General features: G+C 35.8%; 1 protein-coding gene across 3 annotated transcripts; it reads right to left on the bottom strand.

Moving 5' to 3' along the window:
* Positions 1 to 3556: 3556 nt before the first annotated feature.
* On the bottom strand, positions 3557 to 24468 carry LOC106871950 (transmembrane protein 169). Of its 3 annotated transcripts, none has more exons than XM_052967248.1 (3): positions 24068 to 24468; positions 16951 to 16996; positions 3557 to 7452 (listed from the first exon to the last, which is right to left on the bottom strand). In XM_052967248.1, the coding sequence occupies exon 3, from the start codon at positions 7356 to 7358 to the stop codon at positions 6669 to 6671; it is 690 nt and encodes a 229-aa protein (XP_052823208.1). In that variant the 5' UTR covers positions 7359 to 7452; positions 16951 to 16996; positions 24068 to 24468; the 3' UTR covers positions 3557 to 6668. The 3 variants fall into 3 exon arrangements, with proteins under 3 accessions (XP_052823208.1, XP_052823207.1, XP_014774213.1); XM_052967247.1 differs by lacking the exon at positions 16951 to 16996 and adding an exon at positions 8180 to 8395; XM_014918727.2 differs by lacking the exon at positions 16951 to 16996 and having other exon boundaries at positions 24068 to 24358.
* Positions 24469 to 24763: the final 295 nt, after the last annotated feature.

Raw genomic sequence — 24763 nt, 5'->3', positions numbered from 1 at the left:
TGCTAGCATGGGTTGGACGATTTGACTGAGGACTGGTGAAACCAGATGGCTACACCAGGCTCCAATCTGATTTGGCAGAGTTTCTACAGCTGAATGCCCTTCCTAACACCAACCACTCAGAGAGTTTAGTGGGTGCTTTTACGTGTCACCCGCATGAAGGCCAGTCAGGTTATATATATAATATGTTATATATATTATTTACATTATTTACCACTATGCCATATGCCCATGGTCATATGGCGTAGTGGTTAAGAGTGAAGGCTACTAACCCCAAGATTCCGAGTTCGATTCCAGGCAGTGACCTGAATAATAATAATAATAATAATAATAATAATAAACATCAAAAAATACCTTAGGAATGAGTACCCAGGTTCAAAATTTCCCCAAGACACCTGATGAAGGCTGGAGGTTATATCAGCCAAAACACCGTGTTAACAACAAACACAATGAGAACAAATATCCGTCAATTGTAAATAATGTAAATAATGTACATAATTCATCTCTTAAATATAGAACTGTATAGAACTGTATATATATGATATAAAAATATATATAATAAGTAATTTTAAATTCTCAAACACAGGATAATGCTAATAATATATATTTATATACATTTGATATATAAATATATATTTATATATATCATATATATAATATATAAATATATAAGTATATATTTATATATATTATATAAATAATATTCCTTCTAGCTCACTTCCAATGATTACTGCAGTGCTTGGAAAGAGGGTGTGTGGCATGATTATCACATTGACCATAGCAGAGAATCTGCACAAAATGTTGCCAAATCTTTCGTGATACCTGCTCAGATGCCTATGTAAAGTCTTAAAAATTTTTCATCGTTCTCAATACAATCAAGGAGATTGTGAGTAACTGAATCCCAAGTGTCTGTTTGGTCAGTTGAAAGCAGTTTTGGTCCAAACTTGGCAGACCCCCATCTCATACCCAAATTTTCATTTATAATGGACTAAACTAAACCGTAACTAGCCTACACATCCTCTGATATCTCAAGTATGGTGATTCAATGATTTCCCCTCACTGCTCAATGCACATCTGTGATGTTTTTCTTAGTTCTTCTGGTTGTGTGTCTCCCAGAACTTTTGTCAATATCAACATTTTTTCGGCCACTTTGGAAACATCTGAGCCACTCGTACACTTCTGTGTATCTCAGACACTCCCTTCCATACATTTTCTTCAACTTTGTGTAGGCCTCTGAACAGGTATTGCCATAACAACGTTCTCTGTCATGGTCAATGCAATGATCACCCTTGAAGCACTACTGTAAACAGCAGAAGTGAGCTAGAATAAAACTTAGTGCACATACACAACAGAGTTCAATGTCAATCTTTGCCAAACAGCTTCACTGTATGCTTTAGCTTCGTTACTATGGCAACAGTCTAGATACTTATTGATCAGACCTCATATATGTATATTTATGTGTGTGTGTGTGTGCATATATCATCATCATCACCATCGTCATGTATGTATAATTTTTTTTCCTGAATTTGTATAGAATAATATATCAGTTAAATCAAGTTACAACATGGTCTGGTTTTCACATTTTTTATTATTGTATTTAAAAAAAACATTTTTTTACAATGTTGAAGTGTGTTAAACATTAAAAAAACATATTTAGTAATGTTCATGAAGTTCAATTAGTGCTTTTATATGTTCGTAGTAATCATCAAATTTCAAAATGTATTGACTGACAGTTGAGTTGAGTGCTTGACAACTGTAGTAAAATGACTGGCTTCCTCCTTTTTATACCTTTTAGAAGGCTCCGACAAGCCGAATTTTTCGAATATGGTTTTGACCAATCAGCATGCAGCTTTAACATCGCGGTTTGCCAGGCACACTGATATTAGTGCAAAAGCAGAAATTTGATCTACTGCATTAAATACCCTAATTGCGAGAAACTATGCATTAGCGAGACAGGGATTATTGGAATGCTCATGAGTTCACAGACAACAATTCCGGATCACTAATGTTCACTAAATTCCATTGAGAAACATGTGGTCACAAAAAGTTTCTAATTTTCCCTTCCACAAACTACGTGACACAAGTAAGATTGGAAGAAAGATGACAGAAAAAAAATTTCATTAAAATATTCAAACCTGTTCTGAATGGTAATAACAACAATAATATAACAACCAGTTTATAATGTGGATTAAAAAATACCTTTAACATATGAATATAAACAAATTACAGAAGACTCCCACCAATTGAAATAAAAACAATAGAAACCAACTAAGTTTGCTCACTCATAAAACCATTATATGTAAACTGCAAGCTAATTGGTTAAAATAAAGGTGGGATCATCATCATCATCATCATCATCATCATCATCATTTAACGTCTGTTTTCCATGCTGGCATGGCTGGACGGTTTGACTGAGGTTTGGAGAGCCAGCAGCTGCACCAGGCTCCAATCTGATCTGGATGCCCTTCCTAATGCCAACCTGTCCAAGAGTGTAGTGGGTGCTTTTTACATGCCACTAGCACAGCAGCCAGTCAGGTGGGCCTGGCATCAATCATGTTTGGATGGTGCTTTTTACATGCCACTGGCACAAGAGCCAGTCAGCGGGTACTGGCATCGGCCACATTCAGTTGGTGCTTTTTACATGCTACCAGCACGTGAGCCAGTCTGGGGGTACTGGCATCAGCCATTGGTTGGTGTTGTTTACATGCCACCGGCACAGGAGCCAATCAGTCAGACCTTGTATCGACCATTTTTGGATTGTGCTTCTTATGTGCCACCGGCACAGGAGCCAGTCAGGGTCCACTAGCCACTGCTACAATATTGGTTTTACTTGATCTATGCCAGTAATATTGGTGATGTTTAAACTGCATGCTGATTGGTCAAAACAGTATTCAAAAAATTCAGCTTGTTGGAGCCTTCTAAAAGGTATAAAAAGGGGGGAGTCAGTCACTTTACTACAGTTGTCAAGTACTCAATTCAACTGTCATTCAATACATTTTGAAATCAGATGATTAATACAAACATGTAAAAGTGCTAATTGAACTTTATGAACATTACTAAATATTCTTTTTAGTGTTTAACACATTTCAACATTGTAAAAACAAATTTTTTAAATACAATAATAAAAAATGTGAAAACCAGACCATACTGTAACTTTATTCAACTGGATATATAAATATATATTGTATAGACACACAGGTGTAGCTGTGTAGTAAGAAACTTGCTTCCCAACCATATAGTTCTGGATTCAGTCCCACTGCATGGTACCTCGGGCAAGTGTCTTTTACTATAGCCTCAGGCCAACCGAAGCCTTGTGAGTGGATTTGGTAGACAGAAACTGAAAGAAACCTGTCATGTATGTGTGTGTGTGTATGTTTGTTTGTCCCCCACCACTGCTTCTCAATCAGTGTTGGTGTGTTTACATCCTTGTACCTTAGCGCAGATACAGTATTTTCTCTGTAGCTAATTTCAGATAGACACGAGAAGTGCCCACTCTAAATTTAAACTGACAGGCTCCATATGACAAATCATCACATCAAATTAAGTGGAAAATATCAAATTACTTATTCCAATAAAACGTTTTATATCGTATTGTTACAGTAACATATATAAAACAGTTGTCTGAAAAATCTCTGCAGCTTTATGCAAATATATTCAGAAAAATGTTCACGTAAATGCACAAATATCCTGAAGGTGATCGGTGATTTTGTTCTTTCTTCATTTTTTCTTTTTTTTTTTCTTGTCAAATTTTGCATGGACATTTGAAGAATGAGTTCAGTACTTGGAAAAAGTAATTTTAAATTTATGGTTCAGTTCAACAAGTCAATGAATTTCAGTGGTAATAAAGAAGATTAATGAAAACACACATTAAATATATTGTAAGACTTTCATGAAGTTAAGTAGGTTGATATGACCGGTCCATGTAAAAACATAAATTCCTTTCAATGGTTGAAAAAGAATTGTCCAAAATAAAATCTTTCATAGCAGCAGTATTACAATCAATAACTTTAAGACTTAATCTCAATGAATAATGAAAAAATTCAGAACATATCACAATATGAAGAAAAAAATATGGAATATTTCAGTTGTTACAAAGAGTTCATATAAAGTAAAAAGCATTCATCCAGCCCGCCCATCACAAAAAGAAATGACAGTTGTTATATAAACATGAAAACATCTATCACAGATACAATCATAGATCAAATTATGAAAAGAAAGCTATTGCTCAAAATTAGTGTTAAAGTGTAATTTTACACTTAGTCTGCACAACAACAAAGACAAAATGACTTTACATAGAGATAACATTTATAGATGGCCAAACATTATGATTTAATCAATAGAAAAACTTTCATTCAGATTTTATTTCTTAATAGATCAATTTGCTTTGTTTTGTTTTAATAATAATATCAAAATATTTAATTTTTTAGCTCCAGCTGAATTATTTCAATTAATAAAAAGAAATAATTTTTCTTAAAATTAAAGATAAATACAGATTTGAAATTAAAATATACAAATATAAAAGAACAAATTGAAATGACAACAGATCATTTCAGTATAACTGAAAAATGTTACATTGTGTCATAGTTTCAGTTATTATTTATAATGTTAATTTTACAACAAATGGCAATAAAAATTTACTTTGTAATTCATTGAAATTGTAATGAACAATTTAAAGTACCTCTGCACAAGCAAATATCTGTCAAGACCTACATTTCTTATAATAAGCACTACAATTAATTAATTCCGAAAACTTTAAAATCTTATTACTTTTTTTGACTTTGACTCCCTAGTTAATCAGCATATTTCCTAATAAATTCAACCTACTGACTTGATATGGTGTACCTGAAATAACCTACACTTATAAAATAAATGCATATTATTATACTTAATGAAAGAATTAACTCTATTTCACTAACAAATTATAGGTAAAGAGTCAAAAAAAAATTACAGTTACAAACCTACTTCACCTTTCGTGAGTGAATATGTGTATTTGCCTAGAATTAATAGGATAGCAGATATGCTCTAACTATAGAAATCATTTCTCTTATCATCATAAAAATAATCTATAGGCAAGAGTTAGCAAAAATCTGTCCTAACAAAAATTTTTGTATTGTTGAAACATAATTTGGTATTCAGTTCAAATAAATTTTACATCAAATTGAAATCCATAATTTTGTTTCACTTGCAACAATAACAACTTACAAGATAAACAATTCACAATCTCAGCACTGGCAAATTTTACTGAACCACTTTGCCTTAACAACTAAAACAAGATAAACTAAACATTTACAAATGAATTACTAAATGAATTATGAAAGATATTGACTGGAAAATTTTGATAGATCATTAGAATGTGCAGAAAAATAAAGTCACAGGTGGGACATAATAGCAGTGAAAATAAATTATTATAGTTTGATATATATATATATATATATACACATCATCATCATCTATCATATAGATACACACCCACACATATATATACATATGTATCTATCTATATATACACATGTATACATGTACGTATGTATATATATATATATATATATACATATATATATATGGGAGAATATACAAATAATAACAACAGACGAGGACAGGTGGTGTAAATAACAAAAGTATATATTAGTATGACGCTCGGGAATACGGAAAGTCTTTGACGTTTCGAGCTACGCTCTTCAACAGAAAGAATACGGAGACAAGGAGAAAAACACGGAGAAAAAAAATTGAATAGTGTTCAGTCAACGGTACCTATATATTTACATGTGCATATGTATGTGTAGATATATCCAGATATACATACACATACATATATGTACATATATGTATACATATATACATATATATACATGCATGTATACAAATCTATATGCATATATACACATGCATACACACTCATAATCATACACATGCATACACACACACACACACACACGCACGCACATTATAATATACAAGTTATAAGTTATATTGGTTTCAAATTTTGGCTCAAATCAGGTGAAGGAATAAATCAATTTCATCAACCCCAGTCCTCAACAAGTACTTATTTTATCTACCTTAAAAGGATGAAAGGCAAAGTTTGACCCCAGTGGAATTTGAACTCAGAACATAAAGATGGATGACATGCTGCTAAGCATTTTGACCACCATACTAACAATTCTGCCAGCTCACTGATCTTAGTTATAAATTATATTAAAACAAAAAAGAAATACATTTTACATAGTTCAAACATTTACTCATAGTTTTGCACTGGTTTACACTGTTCACAACATTCACACACACCCCACACATACATATATATATATATATATTTTATATATATATATATATATACTATGATAAATAAATGTATACACAAATATACATACAGGCACATATACATACATATATACACACACATACATCGAGACATATAAAAACATATTTGTACATATCCATATATATACACACACATACACATACATACACAAATACGCACACACACACACACACACACACACACACACGCGCGCACCATATACATATGTATGTATTGATTAATACACCAGCAATATATCTAAATCAAAATTCCATCAAATTACAAATTGAACCAGTAGTTATAGGTCAGCTAATATAAGTCCAGAACAAACGGTGGGTGTTTGTGTAGCATCTGGCGAGCATATTTTAAGTAATTAACTTGAAGGTAATTTTGTCTCTCTTATTGATTCAGGGCAGTCAAGTATCACCACTTCATAAGGACAACACTGGTGCAGGCCAATCCAGTTACAGAACCAGCCATAAAAGCCTTTTTCATAATCTTGAAATTCTTGCAGCCATTTATAGAAATTCCATGAAATTTGAATAACTGAGGCATATAAACTTATGATGAGAGATGACAAACCAACAGTGAAAGGAAATGTTAATATGAGAACAGGACAAATAGAAATCTTATGCCAGATTGTCTTTTCTTCAGAAAAATACAAATAAATATTATACCAGGTGTTGCAGCCAATGTAGAAGGAATATCCTAAAGAAACAAGCCAAGCAAGAGGTATACAGATGATGCTCAGAAATACAATATGCAATCCTGAATGCAGTCCCCAAGAACATGGTGAAGATTTGTACTTGAGCTTTTCCTCTTTCGTCCCTCTCTCAAGTGTTAGTTTACGTAACTCATCTCGAGAAATTTGTAGCTGGACATCTACCACTTGACCAGCTTGGTAGCCACGAGCAACTGTTCCAGTCAATGTCACAAAATGTTGATCACCCCCATTATCTTGTAGCTGATCTTCTGGTGAAGATTCTGGTAGTTCAATCCATTCTTTTTCTTGTATTTCCTCTAATTCTGTAGCTTTGGAACATTCTGGATAATCAGATGCCATTATAATATTGCTACCAAGTCTCTAATGACAGCAGAAGAATAAATTGTCAAATTTCAGCAGAAGTGTTAAAAATTCCAAACAACGTCAATTTTACCTATAAGAAACAAAAAAAAAAAAGAAATTAAGAAAATGATATTTTATATCTGCAGATATATTCCTTTAGCATCAAGATTTTCAGAAATACTAATAGTAAAATATTAAAAACCAATGAATTATACTCATAAAATATTAGTCTTCCTTCACAAGAAAATTGCAGAAGTAACATGCAACAAAATAAAACTGAATAACACAATTCTATATAAATTATTGTATTTATCCAGCATTACCACAAAACATCTCCAGTGGCATCAACATAATCATGTACACCAACATGTTACCGAGTTTACCCCCTTTCACCAATACAGAAACAGTTAAGGTGACTTAGATAATATTACCAATTAGAAATAACCTTTGGTGTTAACAGTTTTGAATAGTAAACATCTACATTTTAATATTTATGTAATCACTCGAGTTATCTAAAGTAGGAACTCTTTTAAAGGAGTTTAGATGACCTCAAGCAATTTGAGACACAGGATCAAAGTGAACATCAATCCATCTTGAAACTATATTATATGTACTAAATGTTTATGCAAAGGGAAATATGGTGTGAGATAAAGAGACAGAGAGACAGTTTTGATGGCATTAAATGTAAACCATTTTTTGTTTTATTTATCAAATTGTTTCAATGAAATAATTATCACTTGTAATGAAAAGAAATTTAAATGTGAAAATGTCTAACAATAACAAATTTTTGATTATAGATATAATTATTTAAGACTAACCTCATAACAAATATTTTTCTTGGTTATTTTCTATTACATCTGCCTTCCATGTCAGTACATTTACGACAAATAGTTATCTTTTTACAACAGTTGATCCAAATATCTTCCTAAACATTTTCACTGGGTTCCTTCCTAAGTTTTAATATTTTTATCATTGCATTTATCCTCAGATATGTGCAAATTTGTAACAAGGTCAGATAGAACAATTATAGAAACCTGAGGAATAAGTAATAATGTAATTAGGAAGGAATAAATAGTAAAATAAAATGACATCACCCTATCACCTGAGTTGCCTGTTTTAAAGCCAACTCGTGCTTTTAATTTTTTTCTGCTGTCTCAAAGCTTTTATATTCTAATACCTGAGGAAGATCAACTAACTTCACACAAGATGGCCCTGACCTGAAAACTCAACTCGATAAAACAGACAAGGTATTCAAGTGTTTGATTCTTTGCTCACATGCTATAGTCTGTTCAGAGCTAACAACAGCTATTAAACTAAACAGGTATAGCTGTTACTTCTTAGTTATAATTAGAACAATAAACCTATATCAAATGCATCCTTTATTTACAAATTCACACAAACACACATACAATTAAATCTGGAATTACATTGTTTGGTTACTTTTATCATTCTTTTACTGTAGCTAATTCAAATTGTAAGAAGGTATAAAAAAGTTACTTAAAATTTTTATAAGTTTATAAGTTTACAACTATAAAAACTTATGTAAACTGAAGCAGAAAGTATTCAATAATAAATTTAGGAAGTGTAGCCAAATGAGACAAATGGCTACATATAATTAATTTTAGGGACACACACTTAGAGTAATAAAAAGATACAGAGTTATTAGAAAAATACTATTATATAAACCCATCAAAACCATGGAGATTAGTAATAACTGATTTCTCCCATTCTGACATATCAAGTGCAAAAATGTTCCATTTTAGGCAATCAAAAGATCATGTCATTTTCACATATTATATACTAGCTGAATCACCCAGTCTTGCCCAGGTCACTGCTGTTCTTATTTAGATTAGTAAACAATAAATATGAAGATATATCTTTTTTCACATAATTATTTCAAAATATCTATATTTTATTTTAAAATATCCAAATTGTAATGATAATAGAATTTAGAACTGAAAATCTGTCAATCTTGAAGCACCTCAGGGTAAACAATATTCATTGTGTAATTTTTTGTTGGTGTCCAAATGAATAAACTGTTGCTGCTTCCAACTCCAGAGCAACCAACATAGAGTTGGCCATGAGAGAAGCATGTAGTAGAGAGATGAAGTCCAACTACCTTGAGGGATTGACCTTGAGATTTGTTAATTGAAATGCCAAAACTTAATTTGACTGGAAGCTGAAGCCTCTTAAATTCAAATGGAACGTCTGTAGGTATGAGAGGAAATTTTGGAATAAAGACATTTTCTTTGTGACTACCTGTTATGATTGTTGCCTGTAGGACATGGGGTATCATCATCATTGTTTAATGTCCATCTTCCATGCATGCATGAATAGTACAGTTGACAGGAGCCAGCCAGGTAGAAAATCTACCCAAGGCTACTGTGTTTGTTTTGGCAGGAATTTTATGGCTGGATGCCCTTTCTAACACCAACCACTCTGTAGAGTGGACTCAGTGCTTTTTACATGGCACTAGCACAGGCGAAGTTAGTTTTGGCAAGATTTTTACAGTTGGATGCTCTTCGAGATGCCAACCACATTACAGATGCTTTTAACATGGCACCAGCACTGGCAGGGTAACAAAGTAACTCACAAGACAAGGAATTATGAGAGGGGCAGGGCATTTGTGTCAGAGGATGAAAATTAGAGTGTGACAAAGAGACAGAAGCAGGTGTCTTGCCACAACAGACAGAGCATTAGGGGAGGTGATCCAATATTAAATGATGAAAGATTACAGCGTAACAGAGAAATAGAGAGGTAGAAATAGGTACCTTGCTATAGAGGAGGTACATGGTTACCCAGTGATAGAGCGGTACAGAAAGAGGCCAGAAACAAGTGTGAAGATGATACTTGGTTACTTAGTCAGAGGGAAAACAAGAGAAGGAGAGAGAGAGAGTGACCAAAGAGAAAGAGAGAGAGTAGGAAACAGCAAAAGTGTAAGAGAGAGCAGAAGAGAGATAGTGTAGTGCTAGGGTATACTCACAAGTAACAAGAATATGAGTGTAGAACCTGGTTAGAAAAATAGGGAATGGGTGTGGGTGGTGGGGAGCAGTAATACAGTGAGCACAGCAGTGAAGGCAAGAAAGGGGATTGGAAAACAATCATAATGTATGCGGAGGAGATGTGAGAAAGAGAAAGATGCGCTTAGAAGAGGAATTGTAGTCTGATTTCTTAGGGTAGAGTGGGTGAAGAGTGTGTTGTTACATGTGGGTGGGATACAACACTTCTAGCACTCAGTTTCATGGACAGGTCTTCTCTAGGACTGCATAGCGCCAAATATCTCAGTCTACTGCCATTTCCTCCATGAGCCCCCAACATCCTAAGATCAGTCCTCACCACTTCATCCCATGTCTTCCTGAGTCTCCCTCTTCCACAGGTACCATCCCCTTTCAGTGACAGGCGCTTCTGTATACAGCTATCTTCACTCATACGCATCACATGTCCAAACCAACGCGGTCTCCTCTCTTGCATACCACATTTAATCCCTCTTATGTCTAACTTTTCTCTTAACACAGTTGTACTTTGTCAGTTATGCACACTGATGTTGCAAATCCAACAAAGCATACTACCTTCATTCCTCTCCAGCTTATGCATGTCCTCCACAGTCAGAACCCATATCTCACTACTATGTAACACAGCTGTTCTCACACAAGCATCATACAACCTATTTTTCACTCTGAGAGAGAGTCCTTTTGCTGTCAACAGAGATAGTAGTTCTCTGAACTTCCTCCACCTCATTCTTATTCTAGAAACATTACTTTCAGAGCATCCATCGCCATTACTAATTTGGTCACCTAAATAGCAGAAATTATTTACTACCTCAAGAGAGCCACTTGGGCATTTGAGAGAGTTTAAGTCCCTCGTGCTCTTAGTACTTAATGTTCCTGCGCACGAAAACAAACTTATCTGACAATCTTCCCACGGTTCCATTGCATCTCTTATGCATCCATAGGTTACACTTGGTGCAATGAATGGAATTACATCCCATTCCTTTCCTACATATTAAACAGGGCAATTTGCCAGCCAGAATGAGAGTCTTATCTCCTTTCTCATTAACAACAACTTTAGTCTTAGCTAAGTTAAATTCAAGGCCCTTTGATTCCAAGTTTTGCTTCCAAACCCGAAACTTCTCCAATTCTACTTCATAGAAGTAACAATTAAGTGAGTTCCATTACACAGGTAAGGTGGGTCAAGATTCCTATGCAACATAATGGAAGCATCCAGCTTTAGTGTCAAGTTATGCGGTGGCATCCCAGTGGATTTAAGTGTGTTCAGAAATTCAACAGAGTATTGAACAGCCTGATCTTGATCAACTGTTGCATGAATTGATGGAAAAGTAATTTCTCATGTATCTGTTAACTTTTGAAGAAGTTCATGATTGAGTTTATCAACCATTTCATTAGTTGGAGCCAGTATAGCTCTTTCACATGGCCAGTTTACATCAGTGTAATAGGCAATCACATATACACTGACACACACATATACACTCACATACATATACTAAGACAGCCACACACAGACATACATTTATGTAATGAACATGCAAACACACACTTACAGACACATACACACTCATATAGAAAATGTGTCATCATCAAGTAAAATGTCCTTTACTATATCATACGTAATGAACACACAAACACACACACACTCATATACAAAATGTGTCATGGTGGTGTAAAATGTCCTTTACTATCTTGTACATATCAAACGCGCAAATACACACACACACACTCAGAAATATCCTTCACTATGTCATATGTAATGAATGCGCAAGCACACACGCTTTCACAGACACACTCATATACAAATTGTGATGTTGTCGTTGTATAAAATGTCCTTTACTATAGTGACTATAGAAAGATTATTTGAGATAAAATGTTATATTGTTTTAACCCAAATGAAAATAAAAATTACATGTTCACACTCACAGGGTCTAATACTATTACCTTATAAAATTTGATTTGGTTTCCTGGAGCCATTTGAGAATGCATAGGGAACAGACAGACAAAAGATTTTATATAGAGAGAAATTATCATCCTTTTAACAATCATTCTTCTATACCAGCATGATTAGAAGGGTTTCATTATGACATATGCTTTACTCTTTTACTTTTATTTGCTTCAGTCATTTGACTGCAGCCATGTTGGAGCACCACCTTTAGTTGAACAAATCAACACCTGATACTTATTCTATCGGTCTCTTTTGCCGAACCGCTAAGTTACAAGGATGTAAACACACCAGCATTGGTTGTCAAGCGATGGGGGGGGGGGGGACAAACACAGACACGCAGACATATACATATATATATATATGATGGGCTTCTTTCAGTTTCCCTCTACCAAATCCACTCACAAGACTTTGGTCAGCCCAAGGCTATAGTAGAAGACACTTGCCTAAGATGCCACGCAGTGGGACTGAACTCGGAACCATGTGGTTGGTAAGCAAGCTACTTACCACACAGCCACTCCTGTGCCTATTTACTATTTTTCAATATATTTAGATATAATATAGGAATTTGATTTATCTGGAAACTATTCTGAGGCATAGTCATCTGGATTTTAGGAAGCTATTTCAATCGTAAGTTTTCTTCCTATTATTGCTAATATTGGAAGATGTGCTATAGAATAAAATTATGTAAGATTTCAAAGAGTTGTGTGTTTGAGTCATTTCTCTCTCTCTCTCTCTCTTTCTCCATCGAGATCAGACCTTTCTACATTACACATGTACAGGAGTCCAGTCTATCAAAGAGTTTGCTCAATGAAACTTAATTCAAGTAATGCATTTGACCAAAGTATGCGTTAGTTATACAATTTGAAGTAGTGGTGATAAGTACTTTCTCTTAATAGCCATTCTGTATCTAGGTTAGTGAATGTTAAATATGTAAACTATGGGCACAGCACTGGTGACAATGTGAAACACTAATCAGTTAGCAAACACGTCTTTAACTCAGTAATCAAAAAACCTATTTCAGACATAATACAAAAGGTTTTGAATTTTAATGATGGTCACAAACATATCTTAGATTTGAGATATTATTTCTATATATTCTATCAAACCAAGTAGGTTTCATTACAAACATACACCATATCTAGAGAACATTGTTTTAAACAGAAAGCCTACAAAGCTTTCAAATCTAAAGATAAAAATACAATCCCAGCAAACACACACACACACGGACTTATGGATGGTCAATCAGACAGACAGAAGTGTGTGTGGATAGATAATGGTACACTTGTACTTAATGGTTCTGAAAAAAAAATCATAGAAGTACTATTACGAAAGGTTGCTAAATGTAGAGATGCATGAGAGAAAGTGATCCTTCCAAATGTGAGCCTGACAGAGGGACAGGCCATTTTCATTGATAGTAGTATGAAAAATAAAAACAAATTAAGGATATGAAGACAGGGAAAGCCCCTGGCCCATCACTAAAATACTTAAAATATCTGGTGGAGGGATATGGCCTAGTCACTGATGTAGTTACTTAAGTTGTACAGGAAGGTATCATACCCAATGACTGGTGTAACAACATCATTTATTTGTTAAATAGGTAAAGGAGATGCCTTAGACAGAAGTAATTACAACACTTTCAAATTGCTGAACAAGGTCATGAAATTTATAGTGATAGAATAACTACTTACAAAGAGGGTTAGACTAGATGAGATACAGTTAGATTTTGTGCCAGGAAGAAGTACCATTAATTCTCTCTTCCTAGTAAGGCAACAGCAGAAGTATTTAGCCAAAAGTAAACCACTTGGCTTTCATCAACCCAGAGAATGCTTTTAACAGGATCCCTTGCTCTCTAATCTGAAGGTTGCCATGAAAGGTAGAAGTTCATGAATGGCTAGTGAGAGCTGTTAGTAAGGTGAGAGTTAACAAGTACAGTGACGAATTTAGTGAGTAGGTAGGAGTTCACCTAGGCTTGGTTCTCAGTCCCCTCCTATTTATCATTCTTCTCCAGGCCATAACAGAGGGTTCTAAGAACATTTGCTCACGGAACTCCTTTATGATGATTACTGTGTCTTATAGCAAAATTAGAAAAGAAATTTCATGTATAGCAGCCATACCTGGAATCAAGGTACTTTAATGTTAACTTAGAAAAAAACCAAAGTTCTAGTAAGAAGTAGAATAGACACTATGCTCATCCCTTTAGGAAAATGGTTCTGTTTTGTATGCAGAAATGGTTTATGTAGTAATTCCATCCAGTATGTCCAGTGGAAACTATAAATACGTAAGAGATGCAATGGAATCACTGAAAGATTAAAAGAGAAAGTAGACTCTGGGCAGATGTGCAGGAACAATTAACACTAAGAACACAGAGGAGACAGATTTTCTCAAATGCCCAGGAAGATCCCTAGAGGTAATAGACAATTTCTGTTATCAATGTAATCAAATTAGTAGTGGAGGAGGGTGGTCTGAAAGTACAGTTACTAGAATATGAACCAGTAGGAGAAAGTTCAGAGAACTCTTATGTTACAAAAGGCCTCTATCAGAGTGAAAGGTAGATTATAGGATGCTTGTGTATGAATAGTAATGTTACATGGTGGTGAAACATGAGCTGTGAATGCAGAGAACATGCAAAAACTAGAAACATGCTCTGCTGGATGTGCAATGTTAGTGCACTTGTACTACAAAGTACAAATCTATTGAGAGAAAAATTGAGCATATGAGGCATCAGCTGTAATGTGCAAAAGATACATATGGATGAGGACAGCTACATAAAGAAGTGCCAATCACTAAATAAGGATGAAACTCATGGAAGAGAGAGACCAAGAAAGTTGTGAAGTCTGACCTCAGGTTATTGAGCCTCACAAAGCAAGATGACAAATAACTGAGATGAATGACTATTTGCCAAGCTTAAAAAGACCTCAGCAAAAAGGAAGCCCTAAAAGCATATTGCTAATGTTTATGACCCTGCACCCAATCTCTACCTGTCAAGCCTTTCCAGCAACTCATTTGCATAACACTAATCCTTCCTTCACCCACTAATTATATTATTTCTCAGCTTTTGTAATTATATGGAAGCAGAACTACACATATTCCTTTCCCTTGTGCTACCAGTAACCCCTTTTGCTTGGAAACACTGGACACGCATGTGAAGAGAGGGGGCAATTTTATGAGGCCCTTTTGCAGCTTACCTCAATGATAAATGACAATGACCTCATTGTGGCTGATGACTTCAATGGACATGTTGAGCAGCACTCCAATGGACTCCAACCACCTGATCACCCATTGATTTGGTATGTACACAAGTCAGTTTAACTACATTCTCACCAGAGAATGGAATAGACAGACACTAGTAAATATGAAGTCCTTCTCTTGTAAAGAATGTACAACCCAACATAGGTTAATGGCTAGTAGCTTAGAACTAGAAGTACTCAGATATGCAAACTAGTTTGGAAAAGGATATAGAAGCTTAAAGATCCATTGGACAGTTAGACATTTAGAGAAATACTAGTCAAAGTATTTGACAAGAAGGAAAGAGACAGAGAGGTGAAGAGCACAAAAGGCAACTAGAACTTCCTATGAGACAAACTATTGAAGATTAGACAACATCTGTAGTTGGTGCAAAGTTCCAGACAGACCAGGGATAATGTCATGGTAGAACAATAAGGTAGACAATGCCATATAAGAGAAGTGACAAGACTGAAAAGACGAGAAAAATGGGGGCAGCAGAGAATTATATCAGTTAGCTAGAAAAGAAGCTAGGCAATAGGGTTACTTAACAAAAGGAGCTGCAGAAAGAAGTTTGCTAATGTTCTACAGTGTGAGTATCAGAAAATCAAGATTTTGTAAATAGAAGTGTGTAGGGAGGGATAATGGTGCACTGGTAATAAGTGATTCTGAAAAGAACGAGATAGAGAAGTACTACTATGAAAGGCTATTAAATGTGGAGAATGCATGGGAGAAAGACACTTTTCCTAATGTGAACCTGTCAGAGAGACCAGCCAGAATAACTGGTCTGACAGCAGTATGATAAAGCAATTAAGGATATGACAGCAAGGAAAGCCCTTGGTCCATTGGAAATTACTTATATGATGCTTAAAATATCTGGCAAAGTATGATATTGCCTAGTCCCTTGTATAGCTAATCAGGTTGTGCAGGAATGTATCATACCCAACAATTAGCATAGCAACATTATATTCAACTGTCACAAAGGTAATGGAGATGCCTTAGAGGGAGGTACCAATTTGCTGGACCAGGTCACAAAAGTTATGGAAACAGCTAGAGCTCAATTGATGAAGTGGTGAATTAGCTTGGATGATTATGATTTTATATCGGGGAAGTACTAAATGATGTACTCTTTCTAGTAATGTAGAAGTATTTAGCCAAAACTGCTGCACTTAGCATTCTTCAACCTGAAGAAAGCCTTCAAAAGAATTCTTTGATCTCTGATCTGGTGATTGCTGCAGAAGCTATGAGTAGACAAATGGATTCTGAGAGCCATACAAGCCATGTTACAAGAGTTAGCAATGAATACAGCAATGAATTTAGTGTGCAGATAGGAGTTCACTAGAGGTCAGCTCTTAGTCCCCTCCTATTTGTCATAGGCATTCAAGCCATAACTAAAGAGTTTAAGACCACTTACCCATGGGAACTTCTTTACAATGATGATGTCACTGTTATAGCTGAATCTGTAGCAAAATTATAAAATCCCATGTGTGAAAGCAAATTCTGGAATCAAAGGGCCAAAAATGTTTTATTCTATTAAACAAGAAAATAGACAGGACTCTACACCCTTCAGGAAAATGGTCCTGTTCATTATGTAGAAAAGATGTACAGTAATCCCTCACCATATCATGGTTCACCTATCGAGCACTCAGTATATCTAGGTTTCTGCGACCGATAGGTAGTTATAATTTTTTTAGATTTTAATTATTTCTGCGGGAGGTTTTAGAACATAACACCTGCGATAATCAAGGGATTACTGTACATAGAAATGCCATACTGTGTACCCAATGCAAATTGTAGACACACCTGAGGTACATGGAATCACAAGGTGGCAGATGCACAGGTGCAATAAACAGTAAGAACATACAAAAAGTAGATTTTATCAAACGATCAGGAGGAGACCTGGAGGTAGTGGATAGGTTTTGTTACTAAGATTACCTAATTAGCAGTGGAGGAGGATGCTCTGAAAGTATAACTGCTAGAATAGGAATAAGCTGGAAAAAGTTCAGAACACTATAATCTCTGTAGATAAGTAAAGGTTTCCACCTCAGAGTGAAAGGCAGATTGTATGATGCTTCTTTATGAACAGCTATGCTACATAAAGAAATGATAGTAAATTTGGGTGGAGCTATGAAAGAGAGAGATCCAGAAAGACATGAGACAGAATAGTGAAGATCAAACTCAGGATGTCAGGACTCACAGAGGAAATGAAAAAAAGAAAGACAGTTGGTGCTTTGCTGTGCTCAAGAAGACCCACCCTCCACAACAAAATTAAGGTCCTAAAAGCACTATGTTTATGTCTAAACACACACTGGGCCTTGCTCCCACACTCAATCTGTTCTTGTCAGGCCTTCCCCACCTCACCTAACCTCTTCTTTCCATTACTCTTCTAATTACAGTATTATTCAGCTGCTGTAAGTATATGAGAAACAAACTGCACAAATGCCATCTTTTGTGCCACCAGTTATTCCTGTCTTAGGAACCACTTCTTTTTGATATCTATCCCTCATTTCAACATCACCCCTTCTCACTTTATTTTTGCCCGATCATTTCTTTTGTGCCACCAGTTATCTTTCCCTTCACCTTGAGCTACATCTTATGACCACCATACTTCATCTGTAATACTCTCTCTTATCTGCTTTAATATTTACCATAAACACCCCTAACTTTGCTACTCACTATATCCACCCCTGTGTATCTCTGACCACCATCTGTCACTACATCTCTCTCTCTCTCTTTTTCATCCCACACATCATTGCACCACTTTCATTTATCTACAGATTCATTACACTGCTGCTCTCCACCCTTTTGTTAATTATGAGAGAACCAAATTACTGGATCAGGTTATGAAGACCATGGAGAAAGTTATTGCAAAATTCATCCATAACCTAAAAGAGAAGCAGTTTGGCTTTGTGCCCAGAAAGTGTACTACAGATGCAATATTCCTAGTAAGTCAACTTCAGAAGTACTTGGCTAACTGTAAACTACTATTCCTAGCATTCTTTGTCTTGGAGGAGACAGTTGACAGTGTGCCATGCTCAGTAATTTGGTAGTCATCCAGGAAACTAGGTGTAGTCATATGGCTTGTGAGTGTGGACAAGCTATGTACAAAGATGCAGTAGGTAAAGTGAGAGTCAGCATCAATTTCAGTGAGGAATTTGGCATGAGGGTAGGAATCCATCAAGGTTCAAACCTCAATCTCCTCCAATAAATCATAGTTCTACAGGCTAACACAGAGAAGTTTAAAACTGGCTGCACATGGGAAATCTTGTATGCTAATAATCTAGTTCTCATAGCTGAGTCTACAGAGAAATAAGAAAGGAAATTCAGACTTAGAAGTTAAACCCCGAATCAAAGAGCCTCAAGGTGAAAGTAGTAAGGACTAAAGGTTTAGCGGAAAAGAAAACAGGACTCTAGTATCTTCAGGGAAATAACCTTGCTCAATATGCAGAAAAGGATAGGTACAAATCCCATATGCTGTACCTATGGAAATACAAGAAGCAAATTGCTTCTCAAGAAGATCTCTCCATCACAGCAAAAAGGAGATTCTAAAAACACTTTGTTTATGCTTGTACATGCTGGGCTTTACCCCTACACCCATTTTGTCTCATCAAACATATCCCACATCCCATCTCCATTACCCCCATCTTCCCCTAACATCCATCCAGTCTCAGCACATATTAAATACCACTTCCATGCCTCACTCTCATCACCTCTTCCCACATTATTTTCCCTGATCACCTCCTTTCTGTGCATCCAGTTTACACTCTCTCTCCTCTATCATACTTCAACGTAACACCTCTCATACCTGCTATCAATGCCCTCTAGTATCTGCCACTATACCCCACTCACTCTAGCCACCCTTATGTACTCCTGTACTCCCACCCCACCATTCTAATGCCTCACTAATTTCCCCCTATTTCTTGATCTACTCCTATCTCTCACATCTTATTCCACCCCACCCATACTGATATTTCCCATCAAGCTACACTTCCACTTCTGTTCAGCACTCACTACATTCACCTCTACCCTCATCTCTAACCATTTTTTATTCTCCCTCCTTTCCCCGTCCTAATGGACACCCATACCCTCTCTTAAACTCACCTCCATGCTTCTTGAGGGTTGCTGTGGAAAAATCTGCATAAATATTTTTATTCAGTGTTATTGCAATTTGATAAAACATCGGAAGAGGTATTTGTATTTATAAAGATACTTTTACAAGTTAAGTATTCATACAGATTCTTCTTTTCCTGAAGTGTGTATACATTTTTTGGTAGCTTCTGTATATTTATAGGTGCGGGCGTGGCTGTATGATAAGAAGCTTGCTTCCCATGCATCTGTCGGTCTATTCGATGTGTTGATTTTTGATGAGTCGGACGGAATTTTTGTGCTGCTTGGCAGTGGTTTGTCGGTGAGTGTTGTACCAGTGGAAAGGAATGTATTTGGACCTTAGCGAATATGAGCTGTCCTCAGCAGAGGAGGAGCTCGTTAAGGCGGTAAATAGAATGGACGAGCATTTGGAAAGAATAAAGAGTTTTGCTGAGGCTGCAGATGTGAAGAAAAGGGAAGTGCACCTAGCCGGACTGAAGGAGCTGAGTAAGATGACACAGAAGGTGGACGGTGACGTAAAGTCATTACCCCCAAAAAGGGTTATGGAAAATATGGAAAAGAAGACCATTACCTACAAGATGTTCTCAGTGGAGAATAGGCAGGTGGAGCGGATGGAGATGGAAAAAGTAGAAAAAGCATTTAAGGGGCTTTTGAAGGAAGTGACATACATAGCAAAAGGAAATGGAGATGGGACGGTGGTTGTCCAGTTTAGGACAGCGGAGGAGGCAAGGAGGCTAGTGAGTGCAACTGTAAAAATGGAGGAAATGGTACTTCTACCCACGTACCTTGGAAGAAAGACTTCTAAGGTGAGGGTAGAAGGAATTCCACCTGATATAGAAGTGGCTTGGGTTGCGGCAGCCGTACTCGTTGGAAGTGAGGAGGAGATGGCTGTCATCCAAACCACGGAAACGGAGGACAGAGGATGGAGAGGAAAAACAACACTGGACCTCATTATACAGGCAGAGGAGAGGCAATTGGAGAGTTTGGTGGAAACGGTGACGTTGAGAGAGATTGTGTTAAGAGTGTGGGTGGAGGGCAGAATCCTACGATGTTTTAAATGTGGCTAAAAGGGCCACATTAGAACGCACTGCCCTCTGCAGTGGAAAACAGCAGAAGTGGTGGTGGAGATGGAGGATAAAAAGGAAGAAGTACAGATAGAAGGAAGGAACAAGGAGGATGAATGGGCTGTGACAGAGAATAAAGGGAAAAAGAGGAAGAACAGTCAGTGTGATGTGGGACCCCAGACCAACTCCATCCCACCCAAGACTACTCTGACCCACCCTCCCCATACAAACACCAAACCCACCCACCCTCTCTCCCCACAGGAAAAAAAAAGAACAGACACCACAAAATCTACAAGCCCCACCCCTGGTAAAAAAGGGGAGAAGAGTACATGGAGGAGAGAGTGTTGTCACTGAGCGATAGGGAAAACGCTAAACGAAAGACTAGATCAAAGACTAAAGAGGACTTGAGACTCAGAGGTGGCGAGTAGTGTTACTCAGTGTGGGGTGAGTAACACACTTTTCATATTCTCCTTTCTCATTTATCATTCATGAATCATAATTTTAATATTTTGATTTTAATGTTTTTCATGTTCATTTTCATATGTCATCCATAGCATCATATTTTAATTGTTATATATCCCCGCGTGTTGTAGTGTCCTCCTCTATGTAATGCCTTTATGGCAATTTAAAAGAAATAAAGAAGCTTGCTTCCCAGCCACATGGTTCCAGATTCAGTCCCACTGCATGGTACCTTGGGAGTTTCTTCTACTAGACAGAAACTGAAAGAAGTCTGTCATGTGTGTGTGTTTGTCCCGTCTCCCCAGCACCGTTTGACAACCGGTGTTGGTGTGTTGACGTCCATATAACTTAGGAGTTCAGCAAAAGAGACCAATAGAATAAGTACTAAGCTTTAAAACATAAAAGCCTTGGAATCGATTTGTTTGACTAAAACCCTTCAAGGTGGTGCTCCAGCAAGGGCCACAAGAAACAAGTAAAAGAATATTAATACTGTTTTTATGTCAAGTCATAGAGACAATTTAACATTACTCGATATTTTTTTGCTAGAGTACATATTAATTTTTTACATAGTGACTTCGAAGTTTTGGCTTGTTCAATTTCATCAAGCTGTGATTTATTGGGGAGGGAGGCAGTAGCTTTATATAGTCTTTGGCAAGTTTTAGTAAGGTCGGCGACTTCGTGAATGATACAGTGTGATACAGATGAAATACTAATTGTGTAGAAAGGAAGGCTAGATAGAGATAGGAAGAAAATATGTTTATAGAACGTGGGTTGATACAAAGCTATGGTAAGGAGATTTAATTTGGCTGGATGTAGGGAAACAGTTTTTGTGGGTCAGGCTGAGGTTGAATTGGTGTTATTAGCTGTCTATTAAGAAATTTTAAACTGAATATGTTGGGAAGTGTACGACTGAGGAGACTATGCTACTATAGATATTTGTTAGAATTTCTACCATGAACAATTGTATACACGTAACTGTACCTATACAACCAAATGAACGCATAAGGATGATGTCTTTTTCCATAGGTATTATCCACCTATAAGAATACATGTGTGTGTGTGTGTGTGTGTGTGAATGGGCAGTCATCGCTGTGTGATTAAGAATTTTGCTTGGCAACCACATGGTTTCGAATTTGGTCTGACAGCGTATCACTTACGGTAAGCTTTTCATAGCCGAAAACTGAAAGGGAGGGCTTTCAACCACAGAGCATTAAATTTGGAGGGAGTAAGGTCGATTATATCTGATCCCGGCTGTACATATCGTTACACCCTCTCTAGGAACACGCTGAGCAATTCAGAAATACTTTAATTACATGTATGAGAAAAAATTAGTTATGTTACTAGAAAGTGATCTCTTTATTTATTCATATACTAAAAATGTTAACAATAATAAACGGTTTTCTGTGCTATTCCCTTTTATTTGGGGTGGGGTGGAGGAATATAGTCTCCCGAATAACGATACAATCATAGTTGTAGTTGTATTCAGATCGTGATAAAACGAATAGGATATTGTAAGGCTGGTTATTGTTTACTCCACTAATTATTTATAATATATTATCATATATTCTAAATACTTACATGCAATATCTCGTATTTAAGAAAAAAAATGCATTTACACGCAAAAAATATTTTGATGTTAGTTACATAACTTGCTTGCTCTGATAAAAATGATCTTCCAGAGAATATTTTCGCGTGAACTACAACACTGACAACAGAAATGTCACCAGCAATTGTGGTGGTTTTCAATAATCCTATAAATAGTAATTTTAAACAAATAAAAAATCTTCATATCCAATATGATGCACCAAGAAGCCACTTACAATTTAGTAGCCGGCAAAATGATTTAATACTTTACACATAGACACACGCACGCACACACGTGTGTTTGTGCGTGTCTATGTGTTGGTAAGCGCATACGACATGCGTGGTAAGGAAGTTATTTCATATTTAACTAACCCGTCGAAAAGATTCACAAGTGAAATGAAAAACTGAAATGGAAATTATAAAATTACTTAGTTTCACTTCATACGCTGCTACAATCTTGACTTACACTACTTGCAAGATCGTATAGTTCTTCAAATTATACTTCCGTTTCAATAACACTATAATTGGAAATAACACGAAGGTATTCTAGGTGTTATTTGCATAAGATACATACGCTTCACATCTTTATATAAACTCTATATTTAACGACATATTGACTGGATAGCCACTGCTGGAGCACCTGTATTATCTTCATTCACAGCGGGTTACTGAAACAGAAGTATATGACATTACAACAGTAAATGTACACAAAGAACATAACAGCATAACTTGAAACTAAGTACATTTCGTCGTTTCCGTTTTACGGATGAACCATTTCGACATGTTACTAAAATAAGAAACACCCGATAAAAAATATACCTATAAAAAGCAATGAAGAGTCTTTAAACGTCAAGGAGTTTTCCATGAGCAATTAACTAATCAGAGGGGAAATTCATGACAAAAAGCAATCATTTGTGAATGTTTCTGATAAATAAAAACATGAGTGAGACACAGGTTATCTCCCTGGTCATGTATGTCAGTGACAAAGGGTAATTAACAATTTATTAGCTCATATAGAACATGCTTATATTGTAGCTACCGAAACATCGAGCCGGGTTTTTATGGGGAGGTTTTTTTGTTTGTTTGTTTGTTTTTTTTTAGTTTCAATATAGTGAAAGAGAAATACAGCAAATTTTATTTCGGATCAATATGTGAGGGTAGATCCTTTTCATAAATATCTGCAGCAGAATAGTTGTTGAATAAAATATAAACTGAAATAAAAACAAATCATTTTTGTAACTTTCTCATAGTTGTTTGTTTGTAAGGTAAATAATTAATATAAATATAGTGGAGTCAGAAGTAAAAATAGTTTGTTACCTCATTGTTCACGAAAAGGAAATATCCAACCCAAATGATTTGCAAGGGGATTCGATCATAATAGCATTCAACCCAGCTGCTTTGGGAAAGTGTACAGAAAATTACTTAAACGGTGGCCATCGAAAACAATTCATGCTGTAGAAATATACCGTTTAAAATTATTAATATAGTTTTGTACTTTTTTTACTTTTTCATAGTTCCATCAGTGTTTATAAATAAGAAGGTTATTTAGAACAATGCACTTTCGATTGTTATATGTAAACAAAAAGTAGAAAAATGTGAAAACAGGTATAAGAAAGAATAAATTATTCTTAGTCACCAATTAGAACCCATGAAAATTTAGATAATGATTGCAATTACTTTTATGGAATATCTAAGCTAAAACAAGCAAATATTTTTTACCATCAAAATAAATAAGGGATTTTTATTTGAATTTGTATTGAATGTAAGTCTTTATTAACCCTGCTTTTGTATGTGTAATTTTTTTTTTATACAAGTAATTTCTGAAGTGAACATTCATATACACTATGAAATCATTTATGAAATTATCTTTTACTTGTTTTAGTCATTAGACTGCGAACATGCTGGGGCACCGCCTTGAAGACTTTTTAGTCGAATGAATCGACCTCAGGACATATTTTTTAAAGCCTGGTATTTATTCTATCAGTTCCCTTTGCTGAAGCACTAAGTTACAAG

This window comes from Octopus bimaculoides, chromosome 4, assembly GCF_001194135.2.
Source record: "Octopus bimaculoides isolate UCB-OBI-ISO-001 chromosome 4, ASM119413v2, whole genome shotgun sequence".
Taxonomy (NCBI): domain Eukaryota; kingdom Metazoa; phylum Mollusca; class Cephalopoda; order Octopoda; family Octopodidae; genus Octopus; species Octopus bimaculoides.
Note: the sequence above shows the minus strand (reverse complement) of the source record. Positions and strands in the feature narration are given on the sequence as shown.